Raw genomic sequence first — 27,998 nt, 5'->3', positions numbered from 1 at the left:
CTAAGGCTAGCGGATATTCCCTGGATCAACAATCTATGGCAGTCTTTTTCAACCTCTTTACCATGGAGAAACCCTTGATATAATTTTAAGGTATCAGGGAATCCTGCTAAAATGATGTGTCAGCTCACAGTAGGTTAGTATGACCAATAAACCGTAGAAAGTGTATTAAACAAAAGTTTAAAATGGCACGCTTGGTGCATTTGTAAACTAGAGCAGAACCGTTTTATTAACATCTTTGAAATTCATGTTACATAATAATGAAATGAGTAAAAAATAGTAATAATGACCAAAAAATAAATTCAGAGAGTGTAGTGTCCCTTTACATTGGTGGTCAGTAAAGAAATGCCATCCAATATTGATAGTTAGTGTAGTACTTCCTTTAATTGGTTGGTCAGTAGACATGTGTACGCCAGAAATTTTAGTTTCCTTTTGGATACATTTGTTCATTGAAGAATTTTTAGTTTCATCATACTTGTTATGTTGATTCGATTCATGTCCGGAATTTATTTCGTATCTTTGTCAATTGTTTCATATATTCGTAGGTCCGGGTGGATTCGAAAAATGTAGTTTTTTTGGAAGGTGGCTATATACGCGATATATTATCGAATCTAGTGGATTCAAATCAGACAGATTGTCACTGCATACTGTTATAAAGTCTATGATCTGCTATAGGGGTCTCCAAACTTTTTAAACATAGGGCCAGTTTACTGTCCTCCAGACTTTAGTGGAGACAGACTGTGGCCAGTGGGAGTAGATAAAGGCTTGGTGGTCAGTGGGAGCAAAAAGATTACACAGTACCCCTGTGGTTTGGAGGAGGAAGAATAGTGCCCCATCATTGGTATTGGTGGGAAGAATATTTCCCCTATTGTTGGTGTCAGTAGGGAGATTAGTGCCCCATTGTTGTTGTTGTCAGTGGGGAGAACAGTGCCCCATCATTGGTGCCAATGGAAGAAATAGTGCCCCAAGATTGTTGTCAGTGGGAGGAATGGTGCCCCGTTATTGGTATATGTTGGAGGAATAGTGAAATATTGATGGTGTCAGTGGAAGTAAAGGTGACCAATCTTTGGTGTTAGTGGAAGAAATAGTGCTTCATCAGTGGTGTCAGAGGAAGAATTTATGCTCCACAGTGTCAGTGGGAGGAATAATACCACATTGGTGGTGTCAGAGAGAGGAATAGTGCCTTGTATCAATGAGAAGAATAGTGTCCAAAGGGCCAGATAAAGGCAAGCAAAGGGCTATAGTTTGGAGACCACTGATCTACTACATCCAGATCTCTTTCCACCATTGACTCACCCACATATACCCCCTCAGATTGTTTGATGCTTGCAGGTTTTTATCCCCCAGGTGCGTAAATTTACGCTTATCAACTTTAAACCTCACTTATTTTATATTAGGAATGCAACAAGAGGAGCTGGAATAGACTAGTGTGCATAGCGTGCTGTCACCATTCTAAGCTGGAGCATAGAAACTTCACCTCACTGGCATGAAAGGGGGAGCAGTGTCCTCAAATAGATCCAGTCTTCAAACCCCTGCATAAGTGTGGATGCCGCTCCGACCACTCGTGGAATCCTAGAGTAAGACTCCCGCCACGCACTCTGACATGTTTCATCCCACCCAGTGGGGGCTTGATCACAGAGTACTGATCCTCTGTGATCAAGCCCCAATGGGTGGGGTGAAATGCGTCAGAGGGCATGGACGGAGTTGTGGTTGAGGCCATCTTACTCTAGGATTCCATGAGCGGTCAGAGCGGCGTTCACACTCACGCAGGAGGAGCTGGAACACACAGAGATGGGTAGGAACACCAAGACTCTTAGATGGACAGTAACAGAGTTGGGTTATGGTAGTGAGATCTCATTTCTGATATATCCAAGTCATGTAAGAAGCAAGGGGCTGGCTCAGTCCACCAGGCTCCACCTCTCACTAACATATCACTTTTGGGTGGCTTTGTCTAAAAAAAAAAAAAAAATTAAAAATATATCCCATTTTCATTTTGTAAGAGTTATAACTGCACACAACTCTCAATGTGCCCTCCGGGAATCTGTCATAGCTAAATTAATCTGCAACCTGGTTGCAATAGATATATCATGTTCGTCCTCTCACTGGGGATGGTTTAATTAAGCCTCCGACATTAAGAATGAATAAAGGCAGACCAGGAACGACTTCAAGAAAGAAATGTGCGCACCTCCCAGCGGGAATTCACTGATATGACAACCTAATGTTCTGCTCTGCACTCCGGGGCTTGTAGGCTAAATGTTCACTACTTCATTATCTGCTTGCGTAGACACATCCCTGGACCAAGCAATCTGATGCTTGTCGTCTTCCACCGCTACTACTAGTGGTCGGATTTCTCCATTTCTTCCTAGGGGAGTGGACATCCCCATTAAGATGCTGGAAAGTGATTTAACAATCTGAGATTGCAGAAACAACGCTCGGGTTAAATCTGTCCCCACAGACATCCCGCCCCTCCCTCACACATACACAAGCTGGCATATTTTTTTTTTCCCATCTCATCTGGGTTGCAGTCTCCTCCTGCAGACGCCAGCAGCTGCCGAGCTGAGCTGAGATTTTAGGAGGAGGCTGTCGCTGCTGTGGGTACCACTTGCAGAGGAACTAAGAGTTTACCACTTGAGAATGAGCGCTGCTGGGTCATGATGAGCTGCTGGGGGTAAGTGCCAAAGTTTTATCCCCTATTGCTGCATGTTTTTTATGTTTAGGGGAAAAAAAAAAAAAAAAAAAAAGAACAACCCTTTGATGTAAAAGGTTGACCAATCAATATTAAAAATGTCTGGCAGAACATGTCAGGGACATAGTTTATGGTTCAGATCGGTACTGTTGTAGGGAGGGCAGCTTTAAAGTGGAGCTCTGGGTACAGGAAAAGCAAACATACATGAAAGGTTAACTTGGATCATGCCTTGCTGGGTTTTTTTGCCTTCCTCTGGATCAACTGTGGGTGTAGGATTATTTGTGGAATAGACTCCCTCAAGAGTTGGTTCTGGCCATCTCAGTGGATTGCTTTAAAAAAGTCCTGGATTCTTTCTTGGATACACAGAATATAACTGGATACTAACATTTATAGGTAAAGTTGATCCAAGGAATATCCAATTGCCTCTCTGGGGATCAGGAAGAATTTTTTTCCCCAGCAGGAGCAAATTGGATCATGCTTTGCTGGGTTTTTTTGCCTTCCTCTGGATCAACTGTGGGTATAGGATTATAACTTTTTTTTTTTAATGGTTGAACTGAATGGATTTTTGTCTTTTTTAAGCCAGACTAACTATGTAACTCCAGCTAAGGTAAAGGATGGTATGGAACAGGGGCGGACTGACCATTTGGAAACTCGGGCACTGCCCGAGGGCCCGGGGTCAGTAGGGGGCCTCATGAGATGCCTCTGGTACCTTTTTCCATAAGCTTTTTTGAGTTTTGGCAAGGACACAGGGGCCCCATGATCCCCTATTGCCCGGGGGCCCCATGAGTTGTCAGTCCGCCCCTGGTATGGAATTAATAGCAAACTTTGCAGAAGTACCCAATAAATGGAGTAACATTTTTTGCATGTACTCTTCTTCCATGTCTTCTATATTTCACTGATTGGTAGGAAGGCTTCCTTTGGTGATGTACGGTACTTGTAGGGCTCAGTTTTGCAGTAGGCAGTGTGCGCAGGGACTAGGAATTTTTTAGGGTTCAGAAAAAAAAGGCTTCTTTTGGTGATGTACGGTACTTGTAGGACTCAGTTTTGCAGTAGGCAGTGTGTGCAGGGACTAGGAATTTTTTAGTGTTCAGAAAAAAAAGGCTTCTTTTGGTGATGTACGGTACTTGTAGGGCTTAGTTTTGCAGTAGGCAGTGTGTGCAGGGACTAGGAATTTTTTAGGGTTCAGAAAAAAAAAAATTGAGGATACCATTATTTTTTAACACTCTTCTTTCTTTTAAACCCCTCTGTCCTTTGGCTACTAACTGGCACTGTCCATGGCCTGTGTGCTCTGTTTAGAGAGCATACCAACAGACGGTAGGAATCTAAGGAAAAGACTGTGCCTTGTTTAGATGCAGGCCTCCCCAAAATGGCCACTGGGGCTATAAGTTGTCTACTCTACCTGTCCCTATTGCAGATTACAGAGAGGCAAAATGTGGCTGTGGGATCATGTATCTGAAGTGCCAGGTCTTGGTATGTCAGTTTGAATAATGGTGTTGAGGTTTGTGGTAGTTGAGGTTGTCCTTTACTGACCAAATCTCCAGTCCAGCTTGGTGATGCCACTGAAGACATCTGGTGGTGGGCCAGTGACACCAGAATCCAGAGTCAGCCTTCTTTTCATTGTGTTTTTAGCCTATGCATATGAGCAGGGTTTGGCAATGCAAGGTAAAAATATTTTCCTCTGAAGGATGCAGAAAGGTCAAGAAAGGAGTCTATTATCTTTTGCATTGACTATTAGGTGTAATTCACCAGACCAGGCTCTCTGGCAAATGCCAGCACTGCTACATTTTCAGCTTGGCCTCTTTATTCTTGATTGTATCATCCCAGTTATAAGTAATATGTCCCAGCATTCTTTGTAAACAGATTGAGCAGGGTTTTCAGCATGCCTCAATGATACAGTAACCTCAGATAGTCTTTACTGTTCAACCCCTTCCCCTCTATGCAAATCCTTGCATGTAATACTTTTATCCGGCAGTGTAGACAGTGCAGGCTGTAAGTAAAATCTGATCGGGGATGTGCATGATTAGACTGTAGAGAGTCTAGGGAGTTGAGAATCGGTGGTCTGCAGAACCACAGGCACATAATTAGGTGTTCCCAGAACACCAGATTTCCAGTAACTGGATTTTACACATCAAGTATGTACACATTTTTTTCAATGAAACCTCATGAGGAATAAAAAAATCCATGGGCAGGTAGGTCCCTAGTCCTTTAATTATTTCCATGTTAATGATCCGAAATTGACTCAAGTGCTATCATTTATTGTTAAAAGTCTAAGCACTGGGTCTGTCATCTTTATCTTCATTTTTTTTTTATACTAGTAAATCTCAATGTCAGTGCATCTGGGCATGTGCATAAGGCAAAAGAATAATGCAGATCAGTATGCTTTTAAAGCAAGCAGTAAAGGGAAATGTAGATCATAGTATCCCATGACTTACCAACCTCACTTTCTTCATTGAACACTTTCATATGACATTCCTCTCCCCATATAGACAAGTCCTCAAAAACATTCCAGAAAATAGTGTTAGGATTAGGCTTGGAAAAGAAGAAGGTTAGGATTAGACAAGGGTTAGGTGAGTTAGCATTTGTACCTAAATTTGACTTGGTATCTGCCTCTTGCAGTCCACTGTACAACATAGCTCAGAGAGGGGGAGGGAGAAACAGCACAAGGAGCACAAGCAACACAGGGATTCCATCTGGTGTGCTGCAGTGAAAGGAACATGCTGACAGGGGAGATCAAAGTGACAAGAGAGGTGAAACATGGTGGCACCCCCCCCCCCCGATGGATGGGACACACACCTTGTTTTACCACACTGCTGTGGCTCCCGCCTCCACCCTGCCTCAATGCTCTGTCCTGCTACTGCGGAGTGACTCCTGTCAAGCCTGCCACAGTGCCTTTGATGGTGCACCCACAACCAGGGATTTTTTTCTTAGAGAATAGAAGCAGTAACTCCACCGCGTCCCCACCGCATCCCCCCACGCAGGTGGAGAGCTCACCGCATGAAAGGGTAGGTGTGGCTGAATTGCACTGATAATGGGAGGGCCTTACAAAGACATTGTTAAATATCATGAGCGCATTATGCACTGGGTTCAGAAATACACTACATACAGAGCGCAGGGTTCAGAAGTACACTACATACAGAGTGCAGGGTTCAGGAGTGCGCTATATACAGATTGCAGGACTCAGGAGTGCACTACATACAGATTGCATGACTCAGGAGTGCGCTACATACAGATTGCAGGACTCAGGAGTGCGCTACATACAGATTGCAGGACTCAAGAGTGTGCTATGTACAGATTGCGGGACTCAAGAGTGTGCTACGTACAGATTGCAGGACTCAGATATGCGCTATGTACAGATTGCAGGACTGAGGAGTGTGCTACATACAGATTGCAGGACTCAGGAGTGCGCTACATACAAATTGCAGGACTCAGGAGTGCGCGACATGCAAATTGCAGGACTCAGGAGTGCGCAACATACAAATTGCAGGACTCAGGAGGGCGCTACGTACAAATTGCAGAACTCAGGAGTGCGCTACGTACAAATTGCAGAACTCAGGAGTGCGCTACATACAAATTGCAGAACTCAGGAGTGCGCTACGTACAAATTGCAGAACTCAGGAGTGCGCTACGTACAAATTGCAGAACTCAGGAGTGCGCTACATACAAATTGCAGAACTCAGGAGTGCGCTACGTACAAATTGCAGGACTCAGGAGTGCGCTACATACAAATTGCAGGACTCAGGAGTGCTCTACATACAGATTGCAGGATTTTGGTGTGCACTATGTACAGGAGGTAGCGATCAGAAGTGCGCTATGTACGAGGTGCAAGGCTGAAGAGTTCACTATGTACAGGGTGAAAAGTTATGTACTGCATGCTTCACAGGCCAGAGGAGAGGAGAGAGGGGCTGCTGCTGAAGAGCAGCTACAACTTACAGAGTGTGTGCAATCTGCATGCGCGGGCTTCAGAATGAGCTGCTGCCGAGACAGTAAAGCGGCTGTGCACATCCCCCGCTCCTCCCTCCTCTGCTGTCATAGGGGTACTGCAGGGCAGGGAGGGCTTTGCTCTGCGCCGGGGGAGGAGCGCTGTCACCTATATACAGAGAAGCTTGGCTTCTGTCTGTGGAAGTGACAGCAGTGAGAGGCGGATAAAGGGCTATCGCCGTAGGTGGCGGAACTCCAGCACATTCCGGTCAAGAAAAAGCCCTGGTGTCACCCCTCTGGTGGGTGTCACCCAGGTACGGGCCACTGGAGATGAGCTCATCAAAATATATACAGTATGATCGGTAATCTTTGTAAACCATATAAAGCAAAGTTGTATTGCTAGGAGTGAGACCTCCCTCCAGTGATCCCCCGTAATCCAGCTTCAGTGTACGTAAAGTGCCACCACTCACCAGATGTGCTGACCCCATAACACTAAGGTGGTCAGTCCTGTAGCAGGAGCTTTGCATACTGTCTGCTCCAGGGGCGGACTGACAACTCATGGGGCCCCCGGGCAATAGGGGATCATGGGGCCCCTGTGTCCTTGCCCAAACTCAAAAAAGCCTATGAAAAAGGTACCAGGGGCATCTCTTGGGGCCCCCTACTGACCCCGGGCCCTCGGGCAGTGCCCGAGTTTCCAAATGGTCAGTCCGCCCCTGGCTGCTCTATTCTGGGCCTCTGTGAGTTTATATGTATTTAAGTATTGAAATATGATTTTAATAAAATACTTTGCTGCATGATTGGAGCATTTCTTCTTCCTATTGAATCACTTGGAGGAATATCTGTCATGGAAGATTGTTTTTACGGCATTTCTACTGGTATTTTACTCATTTGAAATTTGAAGCGCATACATCTATCATTGCATTGAGGTCCTATATTTTATTGGGCGTCCATGTGGATTCCGTGGTGATGGTGGTGACCTTTCACAAATGAGACACGGTATCATTGCTAAGATGCACATATGTCATACGCTTATTTGACCTCCTTTATGTTTTGGGCTCAGCACACGTGGTGACTGGTGACTGGTGACTGGTGTCACTTGAAGCTGGGTTATTGTTCAAGTTGAGGATCACTCCTAGCACAGCAATTTTGTTTTAAATCTCAGGACTGGATGTACAGAAATACAGATTGCTTGGCAAGTAAAACAGACAGCATTATACAGTATGTATTTCATCGGTTTGCCTGGAGTTCACCGTTAATTTAAGTGGTTGTAAAGGCTAATTTTTTCCCTAAATAACAAACATGTTATACTTACCTGCTCTGTGCAATGGTATTGCACAGAGCAGCCCCCTAACCTCCTCTTCTTGGGTCTCCCGCCAGCACTGTCCACTCCTCCTCTTCTTTTTCTGACCCCATTGTAAGCCGCTTGCTATGGGGGCAGACATGCAGGCTCGCTCCAGAGCTTTTTTACTTTAATGCCAGACTCATCCACCTTACTGACTGCTTCGTGTCTGCCACCCCTCTCTGCCAATCCCTCAACTGGCTTCCCGTTGCCCAACAAATAAAATTCAAAACATTATCAATAACATATAAAACCATTTATAACTCTGCCCCAAATTACATCACCAATCTTGTCTCCAAATATCACCCAAACTGTCCTCTCCACTCCTCCCACGACCTCCTGCTCTCTAGCTCCCTTGTCTCCTCCTCCCATGCTCATCTCCAGGACTTCTCCAGAGCCTGCCCCATCCTCTGGAACTCTCTACCCCAATCTATCAGACTATTGCCTACTCTGCCCACTTTTAGGCGATCTCTGAAAACTTCTTTCTTCGGGGAAGTCTATCCTGCCTTTAGCTGATAACCGAATCTTCTATTCCTTCTACAAGTCCATCCCCCAGAGTTATTACCTTTTGTACCACTAGCCCCTCCCTCTTAGATTGTAAGCTCCCAGGATCAGGGCCCTCCTATCCCTCTTGTATTGAACTGTATTGTTGCTGTACTGTCTCCCTTTATTTTGTAAAGCGCTGAGTTAACTGTTGGCGCTATATAAATCCTGTATAACAATAATAATAATAATAATAATGCAGGGAATGCATCAGGCCCCTTTCACACGGGCGATCTGATCAGGTCCCCCTGTCAGTTTTTCAAGCGGGCCTAATTAGATGGTTCATGTATCCCTATGGACCAGTAGGTGCAAATGGACTTATACCCATTTACACCTTTCTACCACCAATCCAATCCTGTTCGCTAAAAAGAAACGTAAGGGAACCTGTCCCCATCCAAAACAGGTGTAAACAGGCAGCAGAGTTCATTTACACCTGGAGCAGAGCGGACACGGATGGCTCATCTGCTTCTCTGTTCTGATCAGCAGGAGATCGATGGACAGATCCCCTGCTCATCAATCGGCCCCGTGTGGAAGGGGCCTAAATGTAAAAAATGTCTTGTATTTACAACCACTTTAACCACCTTCCGCCCGCCATATAGTACAATGACAGGCGCAAGGTGGTTCTCTCGTTCTGATAGGACATCATATGGCGTCCTTCCATTCTCACCGCGCATGCACGGCTCAGGGAGCGCGCAGCGTGGCGATCGCCGGTGCGCTGTGTCCCTCGGACATGGGGATCATGGGGATCACGGCCCCATGATCCCCTATTGCCCGGGGGCCCCATGAGTTGTCAGTCCGCCCCTGGCGGTGCAGTTCCTGTGCGAATCAAATGCGATATACCGCACCGCATATATGGGAACTCGGGCTTAAAGATCCCACAGAGTAGCACTAAAATCTTCCTTCACAACTGCTGAACAATGGGCAGATTACACTTCTGTGTGTTTTAAATCTCAGGACTGGATGCACAGAAGTACAAATCATTTAGCAAATAAAACATTCTGCATATATGTATTCTATCTGCTTACCTTACGTTCATGCCTAATGAATTAACCTCTTCATGCCGAGCGCACGCAAATGTTCGGCATCTGGGCCTTGACGCCGAGCTGCCGCACATTTGCGTGCAATTAAAAAAAATGTGCTGAGAGCGCACGCCCTCGATTAGAGAAACTGAATTTATTCTCTCTTGAGAAGAGGAGACTAAGGGGGATATGATCACCATGTATAATACATAAGGGGGGATATGATCTCCATGTATAATACATAAGGGGGGATATGATCACCATGTATAATACATAAGGGGGATATGATCTCCATGTATAATACATAAGGGGGGATATGATCTCCATGTATAATACATAAGGGGGGATATGATCACCATGTATAATACATAAGGGGGGATATGATCTCCATGTATAATACATAAGGGGGGATATGATCACCATGTATAATACATAAGGGGGATATGATCTCCATGTATAATACATAAGGGGGGATATGATCTCCATGTATAATACATAAGGGGGGATATGATCTCCATGTATAATACATAAGGGGGGATATGATCTCCATGTATAATACATAAGGGGGGATATGATCACCATGTATAATACATAAGGGGGGATATGATCTCCATGTATAATACATAAGGGGGATAGGATCTCCATGTATAATACATAAGGGGGGATATGATCTCCATGTATAATACATAAGGTGGGGATATGATCTCCATGTATAATACATAAGGTGGGGATATGATCACCATGTATAATACATAAGGGGGATAGGATCTCCATGTATAATACATAAGGGGGGATATGATCTCCATGTATAATACATAAGGTGGGGATATGATCTCCATGTATAATACATAAGGGGGGATATGATCTCCATGTATATTACATAGGGGGGGATATGATCACCATGTATAATACATAAGGGGGGATATGATCACCATGTATAATACATAAGGGGGGATATGATCTCCATGTATAATACATAAGGAGGATATGATCTCCATGTATAATACATAAGGGGGGATATGATCTCCATGTATAATACATAAGGGGGGGATATGATCACCATGTATAATACATAAGGGGGGATATGATCACCATGTATAATACATAAGGGGGGATATGATCACCATGTATAATACATAAGGGGGGATATGATCACCATGTATAATACATAAGGGGGGATATGATCTCCATGTATAATACATAAGGGGGGGATATGATCACCATGTATAATACATAAGGGGGGATATGATCACCATGTATAATACATAAGGGGGGATATGATCACCATGTATAATACATAAGGGGGGATATGATCACCATGTATAATACATAAGGGGGGATATGATCACCATGTATAATACATAAGGGGGGATATGATCTCCATGTATAATACATAAGGAGGATATGATCTCCATGTATAATACATAAGGGGGGATATGATCTCCATGTATAATACATAAGGGGGGGATATGATCACCATGTATAATACATAAGGGGGGATATGATCACCATGTATAATACATAAGGGGGGATATGATCACCATGTATAATACATAAGGGGGGATATGATCACCATGTATAATACATAAGGGGGATAGGATCTCCATGTATAATACATAAGGGGGGATATGATCTCCATGTATAATACATAAGGGGGGATATGATCACCATGTATAATACATAAGGGGGGATATGATCTCCATGTATAATACATAAGGTGGGGATATGATCACCATGTATAATACATAAGGGGGGATATGATCTCCATGTATAATACATAAGGTGGGGATATGATCACATGTATAATACATAAGGTGGGGATATGATCACCATGTATAATACATAAGGGGGGATATGATCTCCATGTATAATACATAAGGTGGGGATATGATCACCATGTATAATACATAAGGGGGGATATGATCTCCATGTATAATACATAAGGGGGGATATGATCTCCATGTATAATACATAAGGGGGGATGTGATCTCCATGTATAATACATAAGGGGGGATATGATCTCCATGTATAATACATAAGGGGGGATATGATCTCCATGTATAAGGGGGGATATGATCTCCATGTATAATACATAAGGGGGGATATGATCTCCATGTATAATACATAAGGGGGGATATGATCTCCATGTATAATACATAAGGGGGGATATGATCTCCATGTATAATACATAAGGGGGGATATGATCACCATGTATAATACATAAGGGGGGATATGATCTCCATGTATAATACATACGGGGGGATATGATCTCCATGTATAATACATAAGGGGGGATATGATCTCCATGTATAATACATAAGGGGGGATATGATCTCCATGTATAATACATAAGGGGGGATATGATCTCCATGTATAATACATAAGGTGGGGATATGATCACCATGTATAATACATAAGGGGGGATATGATCTCCATGTATAATACATAAGGTGGGGATATGATCACATGTATAATACATAAGGTGGGGATATGATCACCATGTATAATACATAAGGGGGGATATGATCTCCATGTATAATACATAAGGTGGGGATATGATCACCATGTATAATACATAAGGGGGGATATGATCTCCATGTATAATACATAAGGGGGGATATGATCTCCATGTATAATACATAAGGGGGGATGTGATCTCCATGTATAATACATAAGGGGGGATATGATCTCCATGTATAATACATAAGGGGGGATATGATCTCCATGTATAATACATAAGGGGGGATATGATCTCCATGTATAATACATACGGGGGGATATGATCTCCATGTATAATACATAAGGGGGGATATGATCTCCATGTATAATACATAAGGAGGGAAATGATCTCCATGTATAATACATAAGGGGGGATATGATCTCCATGTATAATACATAAGGGGGGATATGATCTCCATGTATAAATTATCACAGAGGACAAGGGGGCACTCTCTACGTCTGGAGGAAAAGAAATGTAATCTCCAAACATGAAAAGGTTTCTTCACAGTGAGAGCTGTGAAAATGTGGAATAGACTCCCTCTAGAGTTGGTTCTGGCCAGCTCAGTGGATTGCTTCAAAAAAGTCCTGGATTCTTTCTTGGATACACAGAATATAACTGGATATAACATTTATAGGTAAAGTTGATCCAGGGAATATCTGATTACCTCTCGGGGAATCAGGAAGGAATTTTTTTCCCTGCAGGAGCAAATTGGATGATGCTTTGCTGGTTTTTTTTACCTTCCTCTGGATCAACTGTGGGTGTAGGATTATAACTTTTTTTTTTTTCTATTGTTGAACTGGATGGACTTTTGTCTTTTTTTCAGCCAGACTAACTATGTGACCACCATGACAGCGAATCACGGCGGTCATGTGACCCTAAACCCCGCCCACCTCCTGGCTTCTGAAACCCTTAAAGGGCTGGGAGGCCCGGCGCCAAGGGGTTAAGCAAGCATTAGGATAATCAGAGTCCTTCATAAATGGAGCCTTCATATTTCCATCCTTACAGATCCCCTAGGGTAGCACTAAAATCTTCACTCTCAACCTGGAACAATTATTTCAGGTACTTATATAGCGCCATCAATTTACGCAGCGCTTTACAAATATATTGTACATTCACATCAGTCCCTAACCCTCAAGGGGTGTACAATCTAAGGTCCCTAACTCACATTCATACATACACATACTAGGGCCAATTTAAACAAGGGCCAAGTCACCTAGTGTGAAGGAAACTGTAAGAAACCCACGCAGGCACAGGGAGAACATGCAAACTGCAGGCAGGTGATGCTGTGGTTGGGATTTGAACCAACAACCCTAGTACTGCCAAGTGGAAGTGCTAACCATTTAGCCACTGTGCTGCCCACTGAACAATGTGCATATTACACTTCTATGTGTTCAGCTCCTAAGTACCTGCAGGTGGGCATAGTCCTAACGACTTGTTACGCAGGTAAAAATTGTACACGCAAAAAAAACGGTGGCGCCCGCCCCCCCATCTTTATGGTTCCTCAGCGACTGTTGATAAAATCAATAGAACTAAGCGATTCAGGAAGGATATCAAATTTGCAGATATTGGATTCTGCCAACACTCTACATAAGCAGGGCTGTTAATGGTGTTCCCGGAGCCAGCAGGCATATAGTTGCTGATTACATTGAAAGAGCCAGAAGGTATCACACAGGGTCGGGAGTTGTGATTGGTACGGACAGGTATCTCCGATGAACCCTGTGGATTGCCTGATCTTCTGCACTGTGTGTGTAAAGTGCTCTGTGAATACAGATATAGACATGAGGATGAGTAATCGAATGGCCTGCGGGTATCTGCAACGTCCCCGGATCCTTTGCTGCCTCAGTCTACGCCTTAACTCCTCGAATGCGGCAGGGACATGACATACTGGAGGTGTACCTGTAGTCCCGGGACAGGCAATTTGCTGCAAAGAAGACTCACCGGGAGGAAGGCGTATTGTGAAAGTATGACCTATATTCCAGCCATTCATTAGCACATCAGTTCTATCACCATACCACCTATAAGCTTTGTCTTTCTAAAGTTAAAGTGAAACTAAGCAATATCCTTATTCTCCAAAAATAATCTATACGCATCCGCTACTTAAAGTGTTACTAAACCCACAACAGTACAATCAGTCTGTATATGCAGTAAAGCATGCTTGTTATACTAACTGTGGAACCTAAGGGGTTAAATCTCTGCATGGTGTAAAAAGTCCGTTCGATCCTGACTTCTCTGCTCCTCCTCTTGTTCAAATGTCCACACTGATAAGACAGACTGAACTCGTAGCCCTCGTAGCGGCTTTCTTTACAACTTACCTTTTCGTGGAGCTGGTCTGGTGTCACTCCGTGCGGTAGGTATAACCCACCCCCCGCACCTGCCTCAGGACCCCACTGATGTGATATGAGGCATGCCTGATGAAGGCGTCCCTTGAGACTCTGAAACGTTGCCTTGCTGTAACTATGGGGTGCATGAATAGACACCAGCACACCAAGATTACAATTCCTTAATGGATTTATTCCTAAATTGTCACTTAAATACAGTATATCTGATGTTCCAGGGCCACTCAGAGTCCAATCCTCAGGACAACATTTTTTTTTTCTCATGCAGGGTGACTGCTAGCATACACAGATTACTCCATAGAAGCTGCATGGAGGTCTAGATCTGGTCTTCACTGATCAGATCTAGACCCCCATGCAGCAACTATGGAGTAATCTGTGGATGCTAGCTGTCACTGACAGTGGCGGTTCCAGCCTAAACCACCCGCCAAGACCCACAGGAGCCACTGATTCCCGGTACCAGTCAGTGACAGCTAACATCCACAGATTACTCCATAGAAGCTGCATGGAAGTCTAGATCTGGTTTTCACTGATCAGATCTAGACCCCCATGCAGCAACTATGGAGTAATCTGTGGATGCTAGCTGTCACTGATAGCCGGCGGTTCCAGACTAAACCACCCGCCAAGACCCACAGGAGCCACTGATTCCCGGTCCCAGTCAGTGACAGCTAACATCCATAGATTACTCCATAGAAGCTGCATGGAAGTCTAGATCTGGTCTTCACTAATCAGATCTAGACCCCCATGCAGCAACTATGGAGTAATCTGTGGATGCTAGCTGTCACTGACAGCCAGCGGTTCCAGCCTAAACCACCCGCCAAGACCCATAGGAGCCACTGATTCCCGGTCGCAGTCATTGACAGCTAACATCCACAGACTACTCCATAGAAGCTGCATGGAAGTCTAGATCTGGTCTTCACTGATCAGATCTAGACCCCCATGCAGCATCTATGGAGTAATCTGTGGATGCTAGCTGTCACTGACAGCCGGCGGTTCCAGCCTAAACCACCCACCAAGACCCACAGGAGCCACTGATTCCCGGTACCAGTCAGAGACAGCTAACATCCACAGATTACTCCATAGAAGCTGCATGGAAGTCTAGATCTGGTTTTCACTGATCAGATCTAGACCTCCATGCAGCAACTATGGAGTAATCTGTGGATGTTAGCTGTCACTGATAGCCGGCGGTTCCAGACTAAACCACCCGCCAAGACCCACAGAAGCCACTGATTCCCGGTCCCAGTCAGTGACAGCTAACATCCACAGATTACTCCATAGAAGCTGCATGGAGGTCTAGATCTGGTCTTCACTGATCAGATCTAGACCCCCATGCAGCAACTATGGAGTAATCTGTGGATGCTAGCTGTCACTGACACTGACGGCCTAAACCACCCACCAAGACCCGCAGGAGCCACTGATTCCCGGTGCCTTTTTAACATGGCTTTGGGACGAATAGCCACTCTCACAGAACCACTGGCTAGGGACTCAAGTACTTAAGGTACAGGGAACGATTAATTCCCAGCTTTATAAATATGCCCCTAGAGAGCTACTGTCTCGTTAACCAACGCATGCTGGAGCAGTCAAACTTGGCCAGGGCATGTAGGCATTATTTATGCATTATTTATGCATTTAGGCATTTATTATTATTTATCATTATTAATGATTTCTGGTTATGAATGGGTTAATGAATTGATCCACGGTGCACAGCATAATGTAGAGCGAGTGACACAAACGACACATCATTTCTGCCTCATATACTGTATTTGTTCATATCCCATAGATTGTAAGCTCCAAGGATCAGGGCCCTCCTATCCCTCTTGTATTGAACTGTATTGTTGCTGTATTGTCTCCCGTTATATTGTAAAGTGCTGAGCAAACTGTTGGTGCTATATAAATCCTGTATAATAATAATATATAAATCCTGTATAATAATATATAAATCCTGTATAATAATAATATATAAATCCTGTATAATAATAATATATAAATCCTGTATAATAATATATAAATCCTGTATAATAATAATATATAAATCCTGTATAATAATAATAATATATAAATCCTGTATAATAATAATAATAATAATATATAAATCCTGTATAATAATAATATATAAATCCTGTATAATAATAATATAAATCCTGTATAATAATAATAATATATAAATCCTGTATAATAATAATAATATATAAATCCTGTATAATAATAATATATAAATCCTGTATAATAATAATAATAATAATATATAAATCCTGTATTATAATAATAATAATAATAAATACAGCAAATTCCTTTTAGCATTGAGTAGTGGCAATAGCACTAGACACCACTGACCACTAGGGGGCTCTTACACGCACTTTAGAGAAATGAGTCTTATCTATTCCCATGGCTGGATGTATTATATACAGGTGTACCTCGGTTTACGATCGCCTCGGTTAACGTAATTTTCGGTTTACGAATGAAAATCCATTGAAAATAATAGCTCGGTTTACAAACTTTTTTCGCAATACAAACAGATGAATTGGTTTTCAATGCATTTACGATTTTTTTTTTCAATCATGTCCCTGTACAGTATGTATGCCTTTAAAGTGCACTTTATAAAGAGTTTTGAACAGATAAGACTTTTTTTTACCTTTTTCTGACCTCCGGAACAGATTAATTGGTTTTCAATGCATTTACGATTTTTTTTTTAATCATGCCCCTGTACAGTACTATGCCTTTAGAGTGCACTTTATAAATAATTTTGAACATATAAGACTTTTTTTGCCTTTTTTCTGACCTCCGGAACGGATTAATTGGTTTTCAATGCATTTACGAATTTGTTTCGTAATACGAACGGATTAATTGGTTTTCAGTGCATTAACGGATTCATTTTTAATCATGTCCCTGTACAGTATTTATGCCTTTAAAGTGTACTTTATAAAGAGTTTTGAACAGATAAGACTTTTTTTTTAACTTTTTTCTGACCTCCGGAACAGATTAATTGGTTTTCAATGCATTTACGATTTTTTTCGCAATACGAACAGATTAATTGGTTTTCAGTGCATCTACAATTTTTTTTTAAATCATGCCCTTGTACCGTACTATGCCTTTAAAGTGCACTTTATAAAGAGTTTTGAACAGATAAGACTTTTTTTTTAACTTTTTTCTGACCTCGGGAACGGATTAATTGGTTTTCAATGCATTTACGATTTTTTTTGTTCGCAATACGAACGGATTAATTGGTTTTCACTGCATTTCCGGATTCATTTTTAATCATGTTCCTGTACAGTATTTATGCCTTTAAAGTACACATTATAAGAGTGTTGAACAGATAAAAGACTTTTTATTTACTTTTTTCTGACCTCCGGAATGAATTAATTGGTTTTCAGTGCATTCCTATGGGAAACCTTTCGGTTTATGAATTTTTCGCAATACGAAAAGTCCCCCAGAACGAATTAAATTAGTAATCCGAGGTACGCCTGTATATTTTTTCAGAGTGCTGATATCACTACCTGTTCATCATATCATATTGTTTTATTATCTGAAAACAATTTAAACCCAATTCCAGGAGAAGTACAAGGCCTTCCTTGCAGTGGGGCAGCGCCTCTAACCATTGCCAGGGTTAATTACTTGTTTAGGGGACGGTAAAAACACCGTTAAGGTTAAGGTTGTTTACCTTAAAATGGAGTTCCCCTCAAAAGTGGAAGCTCTGCTCGTTTGCCTCCCCCCCCCCCCCGCACTGCCATATTTGGCACCTTTTGGGGGGAGCGGATACCTGTTTTTGGCAGATACCCACTCCCACTTCGGAAGTTTAGTCCCCTCCTTACTCCCGCAGTCTCCTGGGAACCTTCACAGGTCCCAGCAGACTGCTGGACCAATCAGAATGCACAGTGCGACTCGCGCATGAGCAGTGGGCACCCAGCTGTGAAGCCGCAAGCTGTCACAGCCTGGTGCCCACAGTTGAGATGCCGGCGCCAGGGAGAGAAGAAGGAGAGAAGGGAGTGCACAGGTGAGAACATTGCTGGACCCTGGGACAGGTAAGTGTGTGTTTATTAACCTCCCTAGCGGTCTGATTATGTCCATATTTCTGTGCTCAAAGCGGTACATTTTTTTGCATGGAAATATGTATTTTTTTATTGTAGGCCTGTAATTTAGGAATAACTCACTGAAATCTGTCTAAACAAGAGTTTAGTAAACATCCTGGGTATGATAAAATTTGAAACACGAAATCATAAATTATAATTTAATAAATAATTATAAAAAATAATAATATAATAATAAATTTAATTCAATAATGTAATCAAACCAAAAACACTGAAATTTGAAATACAGAGCCAAGTTCGCACATCAGTGAGCAAAGTCGCAAAATTGATCTTCTTTACAGTGATCTCCAAACTGTGGCCCTGGGGCCATATGTGTCCCTTAGCTTGCCTCTATCCAGACCTTGGGGCACTATTCCATGCACAACTCACACCAATGATGGGGCACCATTCCTCCTACTTACACCAGTGGTGGGGCACTATTCCTCCCACAGACACCAATGATGGGGCACTATTCCTCCCACAGACACCAATGATGGGGCACTATTCCTCCCACAGACACCAATGATGGGGCACTATTCCTCCCACAGACACCAATGATGGGGCGCTATTCCTCCCACAGACTCCAATGATGGGGCACTATTCCTCCCACAGACACCAATGATGGGGCACTATTCCTCCCACAGACACCAATGATGGGGCACTATTCCTCCCACAGACACCAATGATGGGGCACTATTCCTCCCACAGACTCCAATGATGGAGCACTATTCCTCCCACTGATACCAACAATGAGGCACTATTATTCCCACTGATACCAACAATGAGGCACTATTATTCCCACTGATACCAATAATATGGCACTATTATTCCCACTGATACCAACAAAGGGGCACTATTATTCCCACCAAAACCAATGATGGGGCATTTTCTACTCCCACTGGCCACAGTCTGGCCCTTCTAAAGTCTGAAGGACAGTAAACTGGCCCTTTGTTTAGAAAGTTTGGAGACCCCTGCCGTATAGGATAAACAGAAAGTGCACCAGGATTGTGTGACACCTTCACAAAACCTTAAGGGCCTTTTCACACAAGATACGGTGAGACCGCACTATCTGTTATTTCTAGCGTCGCACCAACACGCACACAGGGTAAAAGTACTGCATGCACAACTTTTTCATCTCAGCGAGTTGCGAAGCAAACCACTACATCGCACCACCACCATGTCGAATAGAACTCTTTTGAAATGTCACTTTTCACCGACACTTCAATAAAGTTGTGTGAAAAAAATTGGTGGGGTGTTTCGCAGCACACACCAGCGGCCACACATTCAGCGCAGCTCACTCCCGTAAGCAAGCCCTTATTGTATGGTAACAAAAACCAATACTAATATTCTTGACAAACGCGTCATGTAAAAACACCCAGGAGGAGACCTGCTTGACCGCAATACAAGGAATAAATCTCCATAGCTGATCCTGTTAGCATGCAGCCGCTGTAAAGTGCGTTATCGCCAGGGGCGGACTGACCATTTGGAAACTCTGGCACTGCTCGAGGGCCCGGGGTCAGTAGGGGGCCCCATGAGATGCCCCTGGTACCTTTTTCATAGGCTTTTTTGAGTTTGGGCAAGGACACAGGGGCCCCATGATCCCCTATTGCCCAGGGGCCCCATAAGTTGACAGTCTGCCCCTGATTATCTCTGATGCGTTTCAAGAGCAATTAAGGTTTTGTGACGCAAAGCTGGTGCGCTTTCTGCTGGTCCTATAGAGTTTCACTACAATTCCCAGTCTGAAGGAACCAGCAAAGCCGTGGACACTGCGTATTATAACAATACAGAGGATCCATTTGAAAGAACTCGCATTGTAAAGTTTCTCTGCAGCAGAATTCTATCTATTCTTTCACTTGTTTGTTTGCATTTTGTTGTATTTCAGACAAACTATAATGCAAAAACTGAGCTTATATGAAAGATTTGGATCTTATAATACAACAAAATAAAATGTTGACTTTTGTCCTGACCAGAGTTCTCCTTTAAGATTTTTTTTTTTCTATCTAAGCAAGGATTAGAGATATACGGCACAACTGGAATAGAAATCATAGGGGGATATCCAAAGCTGTTGGATCATGAAAGTCGGAAATTATATTTGTTTTTCTGCCTCTTTGGAAGATACTTCGGGTTAGAGCAGAAAGTGCTGAGCTGAGCGATGTAATAACAAATACATCTCATAAAGGTACATTGGAAAAACACATTAACAGTTCAGATGCACGGAGTGGACACAAGGACTGCTCAGCACAGTCGTATAGAACATAAATTGCTCTTAAATAATTTGCAGGTAGATCATACTGGAGTAACCCCCCTCCCCCCCATATTTCCTATCCCCATTGTAGCTGATGTATCAAAAAAGAACATGGGTATCAGGAGCGGACTGACAACTCATGGGGCCCCTGGGCAATAGGGGATCATGGGGCCCCTGTGTCCCCGCACACACTCAAACCACACCCAAAAAAGCATATGAAAGGTACCAGGGACATCTCATGGGGCCCCCTACTGACCCAGGGCCCTGGGGCAGTGCCCGAGTTCCCCAGTGGTCAATCCGCCCCTGATGGGTATCCTTCATTTTAAGGAAATTGACCTCTAAGCTTCTCTACATAAGCTGTCTGCTATGTCAGGACTGCCCACTGGGGAATTACTCCAGTGCTAAAGAACCCCCCCTCACGTGTTTCTTATTTCTATTGTAGTTAATGTATCAAAAATGAACATGGGTATCCATCTTTTTAAGGAAATTGACCTCTAAGCTTCTCTACATAAGCTGCTTGCCATGTCAGGACTGCCCACTGGGGAATTACTGCAGTGCTAAAGTACCCCCCCCCGTGTTTCTTTCTTATCTCTATTGTAGTTAATGTATCAAAAATGAACATGGATATCCTTCTTTTTAAGGAAATTGACCTCTAAGCTTCCCTTCATAAGCTGTCTGCTATGTTAGTACTTCTAATGTCATGGTGGTGGGGTGGGGGTTGAGAGGCAGATAGGTCTAAAGTACCCCACCTCTTTCATGTTTCATATTTGTATTGTAGGTAAATAAAATTTGTTGTTATTCTACTTCTTTTTAAGAGAATTGACCTCCAAGCTTCTCTACATAAGCTGTCTGCTATGTTAGAACTTCTAACGTCATGGTGGTGGGGGGGGGGGTGGAAGGTGCAGATAGTGCTAAAGTACCCCACCCCTCTCATGTTTCATATTTGTATTGTAGGTAAATAAAATTTGTTGTTATTCTACTTCTTTTTAAGAGAATTGACCTCCAAGCTTCTCTACATAAGCTGTCTGCTATGTTAGAACTTCTAACGGTGGTGGCGGTGGTGGGGGGGGGGGGGGGGGGGTGGAAGGTGCAGATAGTGCTAAAGTACCCCACCCTCTCATGTTTCATATTTCTATTGTAGGTAAATAAGATTGTAGGTATCCTACGGTACTTCTTTTTAAGAGAATGGACCTCCAAGCTCCTCTATATAAGCTGTCTGCTATGTTAGAACTTCTAACGTCATGGTGGTGGGGTGGGGGAGGGGCGGGGGTTGAGGGGCAGATAGTGCTAAAGTACCCCGCCCCTTTCATGTTTCATATTTCTATTGTAGGTAAATAAGATTGTAGGTATCCTGCTTCTTTTTAAGAGAATTGACCTCCAAGCTCCTCTATATAAGCTGTCTGCAATAGCAGGACTGCCCACTGGGGAGTTACTCCAGATAGTTCTAAAGTACCCCTCCTCCTCCCACATGGAAGAAAAATATATTTGAAATATATTTAAAAGATATTCTTCCCAAATATATTGACTTATATTTGAAATACTACAATTTAGGACGTATTCAATATATTTCAGAATATATATATATATATATATATATATATAAACACTGCATGTTGAAATGCGTTTTTTTTTATATATTACAGAATATATGAAAAATATTTTTTTAAAAATATATTTTTTAAAATATATTCTTCAGATTTTTTTTAACATAGAAAAAGTCATTTAACATATATTTTTACATATATTTGTAACTGCATTCCAAAAATGTAGATTAAATGTATTTTTAAAGACATACAGTATATTTGAAAATGTATTTTTAAAAGTATTTTTCATATATTTTGTAATAAAAACGCATTTCAACATACAGTATATATATATTTATTTATTGAAATATATTTTGAAATATATTGAATGGTCACGCGGCCGCTCGGCTCCGCCTCCTCACTGGTGATTGGGCGCCAGCACTGGAAAGGCACACAGGTGACCAATCACCGGTGAGGAGGCGGAGCCGAGCGGCTCCGCGAAAATCGAGTGGCCGCACTGGAAGAAGGAGCAGCCGCTCCTCTCCCCCACTGACACTAACGATGGGGCACTATTCCTCCTCCACACTGACACCAACGATGAGGCACTGTTCCTCTCCCACTGACACCAACGATGAGGCACTGTTCCTCTCCCACTGACACCAACGATGAGGCACTGTTCCTCCCCCACTGACACCAACGATGAGGCACTGTTCCTCTCCCACTGACACCAACGATGAGGCACTGTTCCTCTCCCACTGACACCAACGATGAGGCACTGTTCCTCTCCCACTGACACCAACGATGAGGCACTGTTCCTCCCCCACTGACACCAACGATGAGGCACTGTTCCTCTCCCACTGACACCAACGATGAGGCACTGTTCCTCTCCCACTGACACCAACGATGAGGCACTGTTCCTCCCCCACTGACACCAACGATGAGGCACTGTTCCTCTCCCACTGACACCAACGATGAGGCACTGTTCCTCTCCCACTGACACCAACGATGAGGCACTGTTCCTCCCCCACTGACACCAACGATGAGGCACTGTTCTTCCCCCACTGACACCAACGATGAGGCACTGTTCTCCCCACTGACACCAACGATGGGGCACTATTCCTCCCTCTGATACCAACGATGGGGCACTATTCCTCCCACTGACACCAACGATGGGGCACTATTCCTCCCACTGACACCAACGATGGGGCACATTCCTCCCACTGATACCAACGATGAGGCACTATTCTCCCCACTGATACCAACGATGGGGCACTATTCCTCCCCCACTGACACCAACGATGGGGCACTATTCTCCCCACTGACACCAACGATGGGGCGCTATTCTCCCCACTGACACCAACGATGGGGCACTATTCTCCCCACTGACACCAATGATGGGGCACTATTCCTCCCACTGACACCAATGATGGGGCGCTATTCCTCCCACTGACACCAATGATGAGGTGCTATTCCTCCCACTGATACCAATGAAGGGGTGCTATTCCTCCCACTGATACCAATGATGGGCCACTATTCCTCCCACTGATACCAATGATGGGCCACTATTCCTCCCACTGACACCAATGATGGGACACTATTCCTCCCACTGACACTAATGATGGGACACTATTCCTCCCACTGACACCAATGATGGGGCACGATTCTTCCCACTGACACCAATGATGGGGCACTATTCCTCCCACTGACTAATGATGGGGCACTATTCCTCCCACTGACTAATGATGGGGCACTATTCCTCACACACTGACACTAATGATGGGGCACCATCATTGGTGTCAGTGGGAGAAATAGTCTCCCATCATTGGTATCAGTGGGAGGAATAGTGCCCCATCATTGGTGTCAGTGGATGAAATAGTGCCCCATCATTGGTGTCAGTGGGAGGAGTAGTGCCTCATCATTGGTGTCAGTGGGAGGAATAGCACCCCATCATTGGAATACCATACTGAAATACCATACCATATTGAAATCAAATCTGATGTTTTTTCATTTTTATTTGGTGTGCGTTGGAAGAGGGGTAGTCTTATACGGTGAGTATAGCTCAAACCCTATATTTTAACAGGAAAAGTAGGGGGTTGTCTTATACGCCGGAAAATACGGTATATATTTAAAATATATTTTCTTCCATGTGGGCTGTACTTCCTATTTGTATTGTAGTTAAACAAGGACATGGGTACCCTACTTCCTTTTGTGCTGCCTATCAGTGCCCATCAGTGCTGTCTATCAGTGCCCATCAGTGCTGCCTATCAGTGCCCATTAGTGCGGCCTATCAGTGCCCATCAGTGCTGCCTATCAGTGCCCACAAGTGCTGTCTATCAGTGCCCATCAGTGCTGCCTATCAGTGCCCATTAGTGCGGCCTATGAATGCACATCAGTGAAGGAGAAAAATTACCTGTTTGAAAAATTTTATAATAGAAACAAAGAAAAACTTTTTTTAAATTATTTTGCTTCTTTTTTTGTTTATAGTGCAAAAATAAACCCCACAGTGGGGATTAAATACCACTAAACGTTGTTTGAGGTGATTGTAGCCGTATTAGCACACTTGCGACAGAAACAATTGAGTACTGTCCGTGATACTTTTTTTATTTGCACTAACATACAATTTTGAGGACAAGCTTTCGGGGTATGTCCCCTTCTTCAAGGTCTAAGCAGTACTATACAAATCACAAAATTTCAGCAGAATGTTAGAAGAGATGAAGAGAAAAAAAAAAGTGAGGCTAGAGATAAGATACAGCCAAAGCGAGGGGGGGAGGTGGGGGGGGGGATACTACACACACAGAGGGAGTCAAGCTTCAGCTAATAGTCATAAAACTGTTGGATAATGAGTGAGGAATCCCATGTCCAAATGCCAAATGTTCATGTGCAAACTGTGCAACCAAATCAATCCATCAAAAAGTGTCAGACACTCAAAACGGATCTTCATGACTAGTGCACCCGAGATAGGTTCATCCAGACCCCACTACACCACCATTACCCTTCCATACCAATCCCCTTTACTTACTATACTTACAGAAAACACAACACCAATTTTGGAGTAAATGGCCAGCACGGCCTTTTATTAACCAATCAAGTTTAAACACATCAACCATTCCTTATAACAGAAAACATAAAGAGTTGTCGTTGGTCTTTGAAGGCACCACCAAAACGATCCGAAATGCACCTGCGGACAACCATATTACACTAGGCCTCCAGCCGCAACCAACCAGCTCGGAGACAACCATACCGTCCGCAGTGCAGCACCACCACCTTCCAGTTAAACCTCGGTTAACTGGGAATGTTCCCGGGCACACCATACCAACGATGGGTCCCACACCATTTTGTACCTCCAAGATAAGAACCGCCTCCAAAGACCAACCACCGCCCAGGAACCAAAATCACCCCCCCCCAGGAGGAACACAACATTCACCAAACAGGGCGGGCGGGAGGGAAGCTCTCTTTCCCACGTCCAGCTCCCAACTGACGCCCCTCCCCAGAACACTCCACCCTAAAGTGCAGGAGACCCCACCTACACTCTCCTCTACCAACCCAATCCCCCAGCTATCCTTTACCAACCCTAATACTAACATTAACCCTTACACATCTTCCTTCCCACTCTGGGCCTAGTCATGCCTGCCCTGCGCTAATTCTTTTCTTCTTTTTTCGCTGCGGGCATTTCTATATTTCCGGATCATACAGCTGCAGCTCTAGTAATGTTGTGTACCTTATCCAGTGCAGAAAATGCAGCAAAGGATCTTATGTTGGCGAAACAGGACAGAAGTTGCAAACAAGGATGAATTTGCACAGACATACCATCAAGGAACATAAAGAAGATGACTTCTGCACACCTGTGGGACACCATTTCGCACAACCAGAGCACACAATGGGAGACCTCAATATTTTAGTTCTTAAAGGAAATTTCAGATCCATTCAGGAAAGAAAAACTTTTGAACTAAGAATGATAATTCTATTTGACACTAGAGATAACGGCCTTAACTTGGACATGGGATTCCTCACTCATTATCCAACAGTTTTATGACTATTCGCTGAAGCTTGACTCCCTCTGTGTGCTCTGTGTGAGTGTAGTATCCCCCCCTTCCCCCCTTGCTTTGGCTGTATCTTATCTCTAGCCTCATTTTTTTTTTCTCTTCATCTCTTCTAACATTCTGCTGAAACTTTGTGATTTGTATAGTACTGCTTGGACTTTGAAGAAGGGGACACTCCCCGAAAGCTTGTCCTCAAAATTGTATGTTAGTGCAAATAAAAAAAGTATCACGGACAGTACTCAATTGTTTATACCACTAAAAGAAAACTATTTGTGTGAAAAAATTATAAAAATGTCATATGGGTACAGTGTTGCATGACCGCGCAATTGTCATTGAAAGTGCGACAGTGCTGAAAGCTGAAAATTGACTTGGGCAGGAAGGGGGTATAAGTGCCCGGTAGACAAGGGGTTAAATAATCAAGCTCTGTTTCTGTCATCCTGATCCTTTCTTGACTGCCAGTACATTGATAACTTCCAACAAACCATCACACCCCGGGCGCACTGGGCGTGATTTGGCATGCACTTTGCATGCTATGCGACTTGCAAATCGTATGCCAAGTCGCACCCTATTGTCCGCAATTAGAGCGGTCAAATCGGTGCGGTTCTGACTTGGTCGGAGCCACACCGATTTCTAAAGTAGTACATGTACTGCTCTTGGTGCGATTTGCATAGATATCTGTGTCAGATGTCTTACAAATCACATGTCCCCGACTTTGAAATCGTGCGACTTCACTGTAAGATTTCAAAGTCGGGCTTGATGTGACCGGAGGGTTAGCCAATACCATCTGAACCTTTGCCCTGCAAGTCTATTGAAGGTGAATGGTTCAATAGATAATGATCTCAAGACTAGGATGGCAGTCCTGGACCTTTAAAACCATCAATGGCCAGTGCTATTTGTCGATCCTCACAAGTAAGTTCCATTTCCAATCCATCCTGGGCCTAGTTATGAATAAAACATTTGGATAAGTGACGATCCTGTAGTGTATCATCTTGTTTCCCCCTAGTAAATGCATCCCTGTGCCAATTCTGCACTCGCGCATACCTAGGAACAGCCTGCAGACAGACTGATTGGGTCCACCTTTGCCAAGTCGTGTCTGAAATCCATGTTTTTCTGCTGCTCAGAAAGCCGACATTTTTTTTTAATGAATTTACAGATGGATGGCGGTAGTAAGATGAAGCAAACAGGAGCTTCTGTGCTTGTTGTCACATACTGGGAAGCCACCAATTATCTGGTGTTTTAATTAACGTCTTCTGTGCCAGACGGCAGAGGGACTGACCCGTGAGCAGAGCTACATATCACGCCGTCTGGTAAAATAAGTGTGCGTTACCCAGGCAGGACGCCTTCCGCGCTCCTCCGACAGGCGTAGGCGGATTGATCTGTGTGCTCCTTGGGTGCATTTAACCCCTGCCGTCCCTGGAACGTGGAGAAAGTGTGTGCCATCTGTTTGCCGTGGGGGGTAACAGTCCGCATGGGGGACTATTTCACACATTTAATCTTTTTTTTTAACAGTACCAAAACGCAGATGTACTTAACTTGAAGCTGAACTCCTAGGTAGATGTAAGAGGCATGGGTTATTGCAAATCTGTAACTAGTAAATGTCTGTTTTAAATCCGCACATAACCGTGTTAGTACCGAATTGGTGTCAGCCTTTGGCAATTTACAGTACAGCAGAGCTCAGAGAAATGGGTTCAGAAGCAGCACAAAGAGCCAATAAAATGTGTTGCAGTGCATAGGAGCTCTGAACAAGGGCGTGCGTCTCCTGAAACGCGTCAATAACCACATCAATAGAGA

General features: G+C 43.6%; 1 protein-coding gene across 1 annotated transcript in view; it reads left to right on the top strand.

Annotated features, from left to right (window-relative positions):
* Positions 1 to 2,150: 2,150 nt before the first annotated feature.
* Positions 2,151 to 27,998, top strand: part of GRID2IP (Grid2 interacting protein) — a 160,847-nt gene continuing 134,999 nt past the window's right edge. Inside the window, exon 1 of the mRNA XM_089686780.1 lies at positions 2,151 to 2,665. Within this exon, the coding sequence (XP_089542906.1) occupies positions 2,649 to 2,665 (17 nt within the window). The 5' untranslated portion in view covers positions 2,151 to 2,648. The remainder of the gene's footprint in view (positions 2,666 to 27,998) is intronic.

Source organism: Staurois parvus, unplaced genomic scaffold, assembly GCF_062004578.1.
Source record: "Staurois parvus isolate SC_StPar_1 unplaced genomic scaffold, SC_StPar_1.0 ptg000412l, whole genome shotgun sequence".
Lineage (NCBI taxonomy): Eukaryota > Metazoa > Chordata > Amphibia > Anura > Ranidae > Staurois > Staurois parvus.
Note: the sequence above shows the minus strand (reverse complement) of the source record. Positions and strands in the feature narration are given on the sequence as shown.